Here is a 14,231-nt window from a genome sequence, read left to right as displayed (position 1 = left end):
TCAACTTTCATTTCTATGGTTAAATGCCCTTCCAAACACCAGCCACTTTACAGTGTGTACTGGGAGCTTTTTTTCATGACACCAGTGCTACTGAGGTTGCCAAGTAACTTCTAAGACAAAGAAAAGAAAAGTTCATATGATTGAGTAGGGATGTATTTGAGAAAGAAGGAGGTGGCTTTATACTAGGTGCTAAAGGCTAATGTATGGTAGAGAGAGAGAGAGAGAGACAAGCACAAGTGTCTTGCTATTGAGGAGATATCTTTTCAACATGGAACCATTAATCTTGACACATCTTTTTTCTCTTTTCATTTTCTCTCTATCTCTCTATTTTTTTCCTTTCATCCCTTTCTGTTTAAGAGCATAGGCTTGAAACATCAAAGACTTCTCTATTTTTCCCAAGCACCAAGCAAATACATTTGCTTGTTGCTCCTTCACCTGTCTCTGTCTTTTGTTTTCTGTACATTTGAACCATATAGAGGAGATACATGGCTACCCCACATTATATGAGGATAGGTGAGAGTAGCTGGAAGGAAGGTAAAGATGATGGTGACAGTGAGCCAAACCATACTCTCAAGATACAAGAAGGTGAGTATAAAGGAGAATACAGACAGCTGATTAGGGTGGAGTGGAACAGGTGGGTAATAGATGATTAGAGATGGGGCTAGAAGTGGATGTAGTGAGTGGTGAGCAATGGTTGGAGGTTGATGGTAGACATGAGTAAGAAGGTGAGTGAAAGAAGTAGCCCATGAAGGAGGAAGTGACAAGCAGCAGCATTGAAGGTGCCACTATAGATAGATCATGTCTTACTATTATGTAGCAATGCTGTTTGTACACAAGCATCATACAACCTGCCTTTCACTTTGAGAAAGATATCTTTTGTTGCCTATGTAGGTAATAGCTCTCTGAACTTCTTCCATCCTATTCTGATAACTGTATTTTCAGAACATCCTCCTCCACTGCTAATTGGATCACCTTGGTAACAGAAACTGTCTACTGCCAATATGGAGCCTTCTGGGCAATAGAGGAAATCTATTTCCCGTGTGTCCTTAGTTTTCCACAAATAAAGGTACTTTCTCTGTTAACCTTCCTGTGATTCCACGGCACCTCTTGTATGTCCAGAACTCATACTGGTACACTGTATAGAATTCCAGTCAGGTAAGGGTCCTTGAACACTTTCATCAGAGATGCCTCAGACACATTCTGAATGTTGGCTAGACCTTAAAAATTCCAGTCACACAAGTCCTGAGGACAGCTGATATCTTGAGTATTGAGGCGATGGTGCACAAACACTGGTTATGTTGGGCTGGACACCTTATTAGAATGAAGGATAGCAGGATCCCTAAGCAGATGCTATATGGGGAACTTGTGAATGGAAAGAGATCCCAGCAGAAATCAAGGTTGCGATTTAAGGACTGTGTCAAGTCCTCATTAAAGGCCTGTGATATGCAGGAGACTGACTGGGAGAACAATGCCTGTCATCACCACAGATGGAAGAAGCAGGTTAAGGAGGGGGTCGACACTTTTGAGAGATCATGTATTCAGCATGAAGAACTTAAGTGTGCTGCTTGAAAGCACACAGCTGGTGTAGTGAATGGAGAAAGCTTGGTCTGCACTGTTTGCAGTCATGTATGCTTGTCAAGAGCAGGGTCATTAGCCACCAATGGAGCTGCAAATGCAAAATATAAGTTAGTCCTAGAGCGCACAATGTTCCTGAAGGTCAGCAATGGTCTTCCTTAGTCACGAGTGGACAACCATCATGTATGTGTTACTCTCTGCTTTCTTTGACATTGCATGATAACTCTAAGTGGGTGTCACCGTGATGCAACTAGTGTCCTTTGTTTCCAGTTTTCTGAGGCATGTCTAGTCAAGAGGAAATATTATCTTACTTAAAAACAGGAGACAAGAAGGGCATCAGGCTGTAGCTAAGCCATCTTAACAAGAAGGGCATCAAACTGTAGCTAAGCCATCTTAACAAATTCTGTTCAGCCCATGCAAGCAGGGAAAAGTGGATGTTAAACAATGATGATGATTATACATACAATATATACATACTAGCCAAGTCACCTGACCTTGCCAAAGGTTCTAAAATTTGGCTCTTCCAAATGTACGGGCAAAAGAAAACCAACCAAATAGTAAACTTACCTCGCACCTTTAAAAATTGGCATCCATCCTACTTATTGCACAAGTACCAAATGAGGTGAGTGAGAGAGAGAGAAAGAGAGAGTGTGTATTTTTTATTTATTTCAAGCTTTATAAAAATTAACAGTCCAATTCAAACACCATAATAGCTGAATATTTTCAGATATAAACGAATTTAGATATAAAATACTTAAAGAATAACATTTCTGTTGTCCATCATCATCATCATCATCATCATCATCTAATGTTCATTTTCCATGCTGGCTTGGGTTGGATGGCTTGACAGGAACTGGCAAGGCCAGGGATGCACCATGTTCCATAGTCTATTTTGGGTTGGTTTCTATGGTTGAATTCCCTTCTTAACATCAACCACTTCACAGAGTGTATCAGGTGCTTTTTACATGCCACCATCACCAATGCTTTTATGTGCCATCAGCACCCACACTAATGCATTTTATGTGGCACCTTAGTTTTAGAATAACAGTGCTGCTGTTAGTGTTAGTGTTGGTGGTCTACTCAAGTACAGCAATTTGCCACATATCTCAGTCCTCTGTTGTCACCTTTGTAAGGTTAAGTGTTTTGAGATCAGCCTTCAATACTTCGTCCCATATCTTTGTAGGTTTTCTTCTTCCACAATTTCACTCCACTTTAAGTGATTAGCACTTCTTTATGCAACTGTCCTCATCCATCCATATCACATAACCAAACCAGTGCAATCTCCTCTCTTGCATACTGCATCTAATTCCTCTTATGCCCAACTTCTCCCTCAGTGTACCAATGCTGTCACACACACATTGACACTGCAAATTCATCAAAGCATACCAGCTTCATTCCTCTCCAGCCTTCACATGTCCTCTGCATTTGGGGCCCACGTTTAACTGTCAGGTAGCATCACAGTTTGTACTCATGGATCATACAATCTAGTCGTCACTCAGAGAGAGAGAGAGAGAGTCCTTTGGTTGCCAACAGAGGTAAAAGTTCTCTGAACTTTCTCTATACTAATTTTTTGAAGTTATGATTTTTAAATGAGAAATTTGCCAATGCCAGTGCCACCTGACTGGCACCCATGCTGGTGGCACGTAATAAGCACCATTCAAGTGTGGGTCGATGCCAGTGCCACCTGATTGGCTTCCAGTGCTAGTGGCACATAAAAAGTACCATCTGAATGTGGTCGATGCCAGTGCTGCTTGAATGGCTCCCATGGCACCAGCACATAAAAAGCACCCACTACACTCTTGGAGTGGTTGGCATTAGGAAGGGCATCCAGCTATAGAAACCTTGCCAGATCAGACTGGAGCCTGGTGCAGCCTACTGGCTTGCCAGTCCTCAGTCAAACCATCCAACCCATGCCAGCATGGAAAATGGATGTTAAATGATGATGATGATGTTTCAATACATATAGTTCCAATACAGTGTTCACTAAGAGGGATGACTGAGAAAGTGTGTATGTGTTATGTCTTTAGCAGAGAGAAAGAATTAAAGTGAAACAGAGAGAAGAAAAGGGTTGAAGAAAGAAGGTAAAAACGAAGGAAAAAGAGGATTTGGCATTATAAACGCATTTTTCTGTACCTCTGATTAATACACCCTGTACCACTCCTATACAACTATCAGTCTTTCACCATCTCTTTTATTGAATCCTCCTTGTTTTGTTCCAGGCAGACATCAGACTTGGGATTTACCCCACTTGTACATTATTCCAGAGTGGTTTTGGATTTGTATACAAATTCTAGAAAATATTCCATTGTATTTGTGTATTTAAACCACTCTAAAAAAATAATATTGTTGTTGTTGCATTCCTTTAAATTTCATAACTTGGTAGTTCAGCAAATAGGGCTCAATAAAATAAGTACTGGAAATTGATATGATTGATTTAAAACAACAACTTTGAAAGCAGTACTTGAGCAAAGCAGCAGTCAACAACAGAAACCAGTAAAAGAAAGATGATGATATCAAACAAAATTTCCCTACATAAACCTACAACTACTCAAAGTACTACCAAAGGAGTCACAATATTTTAGAAACAGCAGTCAAATCTTCTTGAAATCACATCTTAGTGTCTTAAATAAAGCTTGACACACTGGACAATATAGTCACTGATTTAGAAAAAGAGGGAATGTTTATGACAAGAATAGATTTGTACACTCTATCTTGTGTCGGACTAAACAAACTACCCAAACTACACCCTATTACTTCTGTTCAGTTAGGACTGGTAACTTGGGAACAATGTGGAGCTACAATTAGATCACATTACAAGTATTTAAATTGTTAAAAAATTCTTTTTCAATAAGTATACATTTCTGTATATTTACAACAGGTCACTGACTTCCTTAGATGATAATCAATAATTGTGAAACATTAAGGTGGTGAGCTGGCAGAATCATTAGCACACCAGGAGTCTTTACATCCCGAGTTCAAATTCTGCTGAGGTCGACTCTGCCTTTCATCCTTTCTGGGTTGATAAAATAAGTATCAGTTGAGTACTGGGGTCAATGTAATTGACTTACCCACTCCCTCAAAATTGCTTGCCTTTTGCCAAAATTTGAAACCAATAATTGTGAAACATATCTGGAGATGTTTTTAACTTAATTGTTGAAAAAGAAAGAATAAATGACTTGTACTTTTTTTTTAATCAGTCCCTGAAAGATGAAATCCCAACAGGATTGACCCTGAAAGGTTGAAAGGCAAAATTGACCTTAACAGGATATGAGCTCAGAAAAAAGGGCTGGAACATATAATTTTATTTTTGCCAAATTAAACACCTTGCTAAAAAATAATAATAATTGTTTCTAATTTAAGTATGAGGCCAGCAACTTTGATGCGAGAGAGTAATTTGATTCTATTGATCCTGGCATTTGACAGGTACTTTATTTTATTGACCCTAGAAGAAATGAAAGCAAAGTTGACCATAGCAATGTTTGAACTCAGAATGTAAAGTGCTGGAACAAACACAGCATGATGCTCTAATGATTCTGTCAATTCAATACCTTAAGAAAAATAAATAAATAATGGTTCTAATTTAGGCACAAGGTTAGTCATTTTAAAGTGGGTGAGTTAATCAATGCCATTGACAATACTTGATTGGTTCTTATTTTATTATTCCTGAAAGGATGAAAGAGGAAGTCAGCCTCAGTGGAATTTGAACTCAGAATGTCAAGAGCCAAAACAAATACTAGCAAAGCATCATCCTGCAATGCTTAATGATTCTGCTAGAAACAAGATCTGTGACATACAAACACACACATATCATCATTATATATACAAATAAATACACACAACTACCTATTTCTGGTGATTTAGAAAATGCACCCACGACACTCTTTAAAGTATTTGGTGTGTAGCAAGTCTTAATAAACCTTTATCGGCGGTAATATGACGTCCTGGTCATGTTGGTCAAATAGGTATAATTATTAGTTTCCCATTGGTTAAAATTACTGCTCATATTTGAATTCTAACTTTTATCAAAGAGAAATCTTTCACGAGATATGGCTCTTAGAATTTAGATATGAGCAGTTATAAAAACCCTGATTTTTGGGAAATAAATCAGTGTTCGTTGGTTGTCACTTGATTCCACAACACTCACTTTCTTGAGATATTGGTCATTGCCATGCCAAGTCTTTTATCTAATTTAACAAGGCTATTTTGAATTGTTATTTTAAACTCTTGTAGCTTAATTATGGAAGAATTTAGTTAATATAAATTTTATTTATGTACATTTAATATTTACAGCACATTTTTATAAGTCAAAAGAAGACCGTCGTAGAGAGTTACGACATAAAATTTATATTGACTAATTCTTCCATAACTAAGCTACAAGAGTTTTAAACAACAATTCAAAATAACCTTGTTGAATTATATAAAAGACTTGGCATGGCAATGACCAATATCTCAAGAAAGTGAGTGTCGTGGAATCAAGTGACAACCAATAAACATTGATTTATTTCCCCAAAATCAGGGTTTTTATAACTGCCTCAGTATTTAGGAATGGTAAGCTCTCAATAAGAAATGGCTCAGATCATGAAACAAATATTGTACTTCAGGTTGTACAACAAACACAACTTTGTATATGATACTGATAATTTGTTCAGGTTCTGCTATGTAATTTGGGAATGTGTATTTGAAAACTAATTAGAAGAATCACACAGATTGTTAAAGTGTCAGGCAAACAGTTGACAAATGGAAGCAGTTTACTGCATGGTAACCTTGGCAAAGATACTTAACTAATCAACTCAATAAATTTATATTTAAATGTTAAACATTATGTACAAATACAACCAGTGACATGGTGGTTGTTGTATTGGGTGTGTTGCCACACCCAATGCCGCCAAATTTCAAGCAAGGTTATGACAAAAGTTTTCCATTAAGATTTGTGAGTAAATTAACGAGGAGGTTAATATTTATAATGAATTTGCAATTTTCGATGGGTGTGCAGTGCACACCTAGTACACCCAGAATATACACCTCTGAATACAACATGGATTCTTGATAATAATACACTCTGTTGCTGACTACTACTCTACAACATAGTCCTAATCTTCACACCAACTGTATATCACCACCAGTTTTTAAATAAATTAAGAAATATCTGCCTTTCCTCTCCTCAATCACCATAATAAAAGATTTTTTTGAAAATTTTTCTAAAAATTAAAAAATCAGTGAATGTTTCTAATTCCCTTTCACAACAAAATATTTACATATTTGTTATACATAATTTGTTATACATGATTCTGTCTTTCTCAATGTATTTATTATATATGAATATTATGCAAATGAATATATATCACTGAATAAACAGTTATCCTATATTGATATATTCTAGTTCAAAAACTAATCTGTATCATTTGTCAAGGAATGCAAAGAAATTGAAAATAATTCCTTATGAACATCTAAACACAGAGCAATTTTTCTTGAAATTTTAGTTCCAGTATGAAGATAAATCAGAAGTCTTGTAATTTTAAAGTGATTAATTTATAAATTAATTGGTTGTGATAACTTATGAGCAAATAGTTTGCTGAATTTGATTTTATAATTTATCTTTTAAAATACTCAACTGAGTCATTTAAGTTAGACAGCATGAAAAATAAATGTTGGTAATAGTATGAAATCTTTAAAATAAGTCACCAAATTACTTTGTAATTACTAATGTAATGTTAGATAATCACTTAGTCATAGTTTTGGAAACATTTCTTTAACATTTAATATATCTTTGAAATTGATGTCACCACTCCAAACTCTAATCCTTGATATTTTCTCATAATTTCTATATAAGTTTTTATTAGTATTACATGCATTTATAGTTTTAAACATACAGATTTGGGCACAAAACCACATTTTTGATATAATAGCAAGGCATCAAAAGGTTTATTATTCATGACACAGGCTGGCAAGATTATTACTTAAAAATGTGAGCTACCTGAGAGCTATGCAAAAGAAATATTGATCAAATGATTCTTTGATCAGTTGACCCAGTCACAAGAAGATCCAACTTCATCTACACACTAAGCAAGAAACTATAAAACATTCTAACATGGTATTAAGAAACGAAACCATCAAATATCATAGAAGAACCTAAAATAATCGACTTCAGTTAATTCAGTATCATACCCAAGTTGTTATTTATACAGATATTTATCTAGTTATATTTACTCAAGTTCAGTATTTGTTTAAAGTTAAGATGTCAACACACAAAAAAAAACAAAAAAAAAAACAAGTATAATAATAGTGTAGTCTGCACTGGTTCCTCTTGAAGAAAACTTCGCATAGTAACAATACAAAGCAGTAACTGGATTTTAAGGAGAGACATCATTTAGTAGTGTTCTACAGATAAGCTTATTTGTATATTTGAGAGATTAATTCCTTGAAAATGGATCCAGCTGAAAATAATTCTATCATTGAAATAATAATGTATTTATTACTGTTGAACTTGACATTAAGTTCACATCTAATGTCAGTCATGAGAAAATGACAGTAGTGCAATCATAAATAGGTGGTTGTGTTTGGCTAGAAGTTTTCATTCCAGATAGAGTTCTTCTAGGGTGGTAACAAAAGCTCTACAGCAAATTTGATGAGCAGTCTCCTGTCACTATAAAACAGACCACAAGATTTACAGACATTATTAATCTGTCAACTCAACATTTAACAACTGCACTAATCACATTATCACTGCCAACTACAACTAATTATTCCCTCTTCCCTACCCATTTAAAAGGATCTAAAATAATCATGGGAATTGGCCCTCTGTTTCAGACTTATGAAAATATAAATTAGTCAAATATATCTCTTAAACATTTAAAATGTTCAAGATGAGTTTTAATAAAGATTATAATATTCCTTACTGATAACCTCATCTACAGAGTATTTATGTCTACTTTTCAGTCAAAGTAACAATATTGAGCTGATAAACATACATGGCCTCACAGAATTATCAGCAAGTGTTATATATACTGCTTCTTTAATTTATGTATTTCCATTGTTCTTTAGCAATTGCAGAAATGTCATTACACCATATATGTTCAACCAGTCCTGACTTCAATGTCTCACTTCTTATTAAGGCTTTTCAACATGCTTCTGTTTTGACTTTTACAGTCTTCTAGTTTCTCCTTTATAAGACTACGGAATATTATACAATGTAGTTCTTTATATTATAAATACAGTACTTCCTGTGACTCTTAGATAGAGTTAACCCTTTAGTACTTAAACCAGCCATATCCAGCCCAAATATTCTTCCTGTTTTATGATAAAAAGAAACAAGATCCAGCTTCTCATGCCTACCCTTCAATGTCATTCTAAAAGTTTAGAATCATATCATCAAAATAATGCATGATTAATTAAAAATGATGTGAATAAAAATACATTACATTCAACAGAGTAATCTGAATGCTAAAGAGTTAAGCTTGTTTCAAAGGACTATGTTATATTTGAACACAGTTCTAATGTCAGGTATTGCAGATGTTCTGAATTTTATCAGGCAGACTTTTGCAATAATAGTCAAGGCACAGTGGAGTTTGGTTTAATATCTCTTTTGTGTTTAAGAATCACTGTGTACCTCATAGAATAGTCAGTTTCAGAAGTCTACTTGAGTATAATTTTATCAAACTTTATTCTTTTATAACCTAAGTACTTTAAAAACTATAGAAACATCTGAAATATTTTTAATCAGTGAAATATGAAGTCAGTAATGTAAATGAGAACTGGAGGCTATGTTTTAGATCTTTTGAAAGGTTTTAAAAGTGATAGAAAACAAAATGATCCAGTATTCTCATATTTGGTATAAATTCTATGTCAAAAGATCAAAGCACTGTTATTGAAAATTAAAGACCAAGAGACTGATGTGTTGTAATCAATAATAGATTTTAGAGCGTTTCTGTTACAATTGTTGTTTAAAGTAATGTTTTGTTTTAAAGAGAGAAATATGAAGGAAACAAGTTCAAACCAAGATCAAATTTATTTCTTCAGAATCAAACACTTCAATGGTAAAATGCTGACAAGCCAATACAGTTTGAAATTCTATATGAATTATTGTTGAGATAGTATAGTGAATTCTACAAATAATACTTTTAAAATGATCGTGGGAAAAGCAATTTCAGAGAAATAATTTAAAAACAATCAATATTTGGATTTGCTTGGAATGAAAGATAATAGATTCTTGATTTTGTGTACATAAGCAGTACAGTTTTAAATCAATAACAGATGTCACTAAACTTGATTCAACTATAAAAGGCTATTGATTTGCAAATTTGGATGTACAACAAGCAGAGAAAACATTTCTAAGAATGGGTAATAGAATCCAAACTGATATGGAAGAGATCATAGTGAATAAACTGATTATTTTTTTAATGAAATATTCAAATCATTGAATCAAATGCTAGATTACACAATCAATAAGAACATTTTTTAAAACACTTCATCGTCTATTTTTTCAATCCAAATAATACGTTCAGTGAATGTACATAATTTCCATTAACTGATGATGCAGACATTTTACAGTTTATCTGTGCAAGTGTAGAATTAAATCTTGATAGGTCTACTTCAAGTAATTGATAAAAAGGCAGTAACCATTACATTTCAAACTATGAAATTGGTTGTAGTCAGTAGGTTGGAGAAGGAAGGGTGCCACACTGCTAACTTGATCATACTGCATGAAGACTAATTCTTTAGTGTTTTCACTAATAGCAACATTGAGTAAGGCATGAAATCACAGCATCTCATTTCTCTTTCTCTAACACAGCTTTATGCCTTTAAGACTAGTCAGTATGAACAACTTGCAAATATGCTCCACTCGACTGAATTGCTTTTGAGAAATTAAATTTCCAATAGTATCCCAGTGACTAAAAAGGTTGTAGAATATTACAACTAAGTGGTGAACTAAGTAATTATCAGATAGAAAAATGAATGGAAGATAACTACTAAGAATACACTATTTTGATTACACTTCAAGCCTTAAGACCAGTGATGAACAGTAAATACTCACACAATGTTCTTCTAAACAAACTTATTAAAAAAAAATTCTTATTGTTTCTGTTAAAAACTAAGTCATTGCCTATTGCTACGCTTTCCAGAAAAATATTTGTTAATCATGCACCTATCTTCATAAAAGGGAAAGTCTTTTTTTGTAGTCTGTGTTGATTATATGTTGAAAGTCACTGAAATACACACACACACTCTCTCTCTCTCTCACTATATTTCTTTCTCTCAACAACTTTTTCCCCTCCCCTTCTATTCAAAGTGGAAGTCTTTTTTAAAGTCTGTGTTGCGTTGTCTATATGCCAAAAGACACAGAAACACACACAACCAACCCCTAAAAATAACTATATATATATATATACTTGCACTTGAAATTCCTGCATTTTAAATCAAAACTTCTTAGTTACTATGGTGACTATGGTGACAGCACTACTTATCTCTCTTTCACACCCTTCCTCTTTCACTGTTTTTCTCTCAATAACAACTTTTTCTCCTCCCCTTCTTTCCCTCCCTCTTATAGATGTTATGATGGACAAACAGATGGAAATCCACTTCTCTTTTATAATATGATGTTTTTTAATTTATTTCAGCCTACTAAATTAAGGTTAACTAAAATGAGTGTAGCAATTCTTCACAAAATTGCCATAATCTCTTCTGCAAATAAAAAAATTATATGAAAACTATTCCTTTACTTGTTTCTGTCATTTGACTGCAGCCATGCTGGAGCACTGCTTTAATATTTTTGATTTTGTCTTTTACATAAAAAAGAAGTTACAATTTTTTTTACATGAGTAACAAGCTCCACACAGATTACATAAGCATAAGGGTCCATATATCTTATGTGAGAATAAGGTTCCAGTTATATTAATTTAATTATAGCTGAAACATCCAGCATTGCCTGGGCTGAAAACATAGAGAATTGACATTAATGTCACAATTTAATTAAATTATAGTGAAATTACTGGGTAAAAAAAAATAGGCAATGTATGAGACTAAGTAACCCACAAAACTTGTTTATCATTTAGAAAGTATTTTGGGATTTCTGTTTTAAACAGCAGATGACATTTCTGTTAAAGAAAATATTTGCAAAAACCATAACCGTGTTCTAAAATATTAACTCATAATCCTTGCCCCTAGAAATTAACATTTTTTTTTTATAGAATCATAATCTTCTATATCTCAAACAGAATTCTGAAAAAAAATTTCCAAGAAAATTCAAAATTGAAAGAAAAATTGAAATTTTGAGAATAAATTTTTTAGTTGCCAAATATCATTACCTCAGATGCTTAAACCTAGAAATCCAAAAGAAATCTGAAACACACACACACACAAAAGTTACAGGGCTCTTGAGTGAAACTTCTGGGGTAATTCTCAATTTCTTTGGGATAGAAAATACTTCCTGCAACCACAATTTAATCACTGTGCAGCTGTTGATTCACTGAATTTTTACTCCGGGTAATGCCTGGTGTTTCAGTTTATAGATACATGTATGGGGTGGGTGTTGGTGTGTGAGAGAAGGAGAAAGAGAACCAACTGTGAGTCACCAAACTATGGCCCACAGCCGGATCCAGCCCACGAGGTCAGTTCATCCAGCCCGTCACTACACTGTACCTTTTGTTTAAGGACCTGCAATGAGAGTTCATTTGCTTCTGGTATGGCATCAGTGAAGTCAGCACACTGAATGAAGTTGACTGATGATGATTTGAAAGCAATTCTCTTGGTTGGATGCAGCAATTCCAAAGCAAATATTGATGATATCTTAAAAGCTAAACACCAGTTTCACAAATCTCACTGACCTTTTTTGCTGCTTAAATTGTGAGGTTCAGATATATGTGCACTGGGTGTGATATAACTAACTATCTTACTGCTAATGTTGCCTTCTTTGATAACATTTTAGTAAATAAATATTAATGACTAACGAAAATAGTGTAATAACGGAGCATATAAGCCCTCGACAGAAAAAAGGCTTTCCAATCCGTGTGTGACGCGAATCCACATTCCTTTGTTTACATGACTGTGTGTGTTACCTTCACACACAGATAGGAAAGCCTTGCTTTTTCCGTTGAGTGCTTATATACAATGCTTTCAGATGTAGCCATTTTCTTAGACATACATTTTTCTGGTTTAAATAAATTATAAATTTCAGTATGATCGGGTATTATAATATATTAGGTTTAAAGACAGGGTATATTAATGTATAATTTACCACTAATAATAAAATTGTATATTTGTGTTTATTCACTAAAGTTTCTAGAGATAATATAATATAGATTTCCATTAGTTTAGAATTTATAACCAGGAATCAATAATTTGTAATACTTGATTGTTTATAATTAATAATATTATGAGGGTTTTCTCCCTTAGACGGACTTTTATTTAAGGAGGAATTTGAATATGAATCAGACTTAGAGATTATATTTTTGGTTTACTTTTTACTTTTTACCCTGTGGATGTGTAAGGTAATTTACTTATTTAACTTGAAGTGACAGTTAAATATAACCTTATACAGAAATGTTGACATAGGTAATAAACTTCAATAATAATGGATATTAGCGTCAAAACTCTCATTTAAATCTTCATATATACATACATATATATATATATATATATATATATATATAAACACACATATATATACATACACACACATATATATATACATACACACACACACACACACATATATATATATATACATACATACATATATATACATATATATATGTATAAATATACATTGTATATACATATATACATCCTCATCATAATCATCATTGTTTAACGTCCGCTTTCCATGCTAGCATGGGTTGGACGATTTGACTGAGGACTTGCAAGCCAGAAGGCTGCACCAGGCTCCAATCTGATCTCGCAGTTTCTACAGCTGGATGCCCTTCCTAACGCCAACCACTCCGAGAGTGTAGTGGATGCTTTTACGTGCCACCGGCACAAGGGCCAGTCACACGGTACTGGCAATGGCCACGCTCATAAAGGTGTTTTTTACGTGCCACTTGCAAAGGAGCCAGTCCAGCAGCACTGGCAACAACCTCGCTCGAATACATATATATATATATATCTATAATATAAATTGAAGTTGGCCGACCGTTGTATTCTTTCTTGTCTTGAGGCTAACAGCCAAACGACTGGGTGGATTTGTGTGAAAAATGGCACACATGTGGAGATGGGTGCATAGATTGGAAAGCAGTTTCTATTTTTTTCCTAGCTACCATACTTACAGAGAAAATCGATTAAAACAACCTGCATGCATGAGTGCGTGTGTGTATATGAGTGTGTGTCACTGAAGCCATTCATACATATATACATAAATAAATAAACTGAATGATAAATTTCATTTATCTCTCTCTCTCTCTCATATACACATACACCATCAACATTACTCTCTCTGTCGCGCACACCCCATCAAACATACACACTCACACACACATACGCACGCACATCAATTCTTCCCTTTCACCACAACTTCAAAAGAAGTTCAGTCATAAAACTGTCCATGTCTCTTCATTCGACGCCCATTTTAAAAGATCGCCTTTCCTTTTCACTTGTCCGGCTATTGATTGAAAGATAAAACACAAACCAACTCCTGCTAAATGCAAAAATCCCGCCAAAAATACACA

At 34.2% G+C, this 14,231-nt stretch overlaps 1 protein-coding gene across 4 annotated transcripts in view; it reads right to left on the bottom strand.

Annotated features, from left to right (window-relative positions):
• LOC106868482 (monocyte to macrophage differentiation factor 2) overlaps window positions 1–14,231 on the bottom strand; it is a 109,594-nt gene that overhangs the window by 48,552 nt on the left and 46,811 nt on the right. Inside the window, exon 1 of one of the 4 annotated variants that reach the window (XM_089356079.1) lies at window positions 2,143–2,180. The exons of the other annotated variants lie outside the window; for them this stretch is intronic. Coding sequence (XP_089212205.1) covers window positions 2,143–2,165 — 23 coding nt within the window. The 5' untranslated portion in view covers window positions 2,166–2,180. Of the gene's footprint in view, window positions 1–2,142; window positions 2,181–14,231 lie in introns of those variants that run through there. 4 annotated transcript variants of the gene reach the window in all.

This window comes from Octopus bimaculoides, chromosome 1 (genome assembly GCF_046866305.1).
Source record: "Octopus bimaculoides isolate indiv1 chromosome 1, ASM4686630v1, whole genome shotgun sequence".
Taxonomy (NCBI): domain Eukaryota; kingdom Metazoa; phylum Mollusca; class Cephalopoda; order Octopoda; family Octopodidae; genus Octopus; species Octopus bimaculoides.
This window is presented reverse-complemented; position numbering and strand designations above follow the sequence as displayed.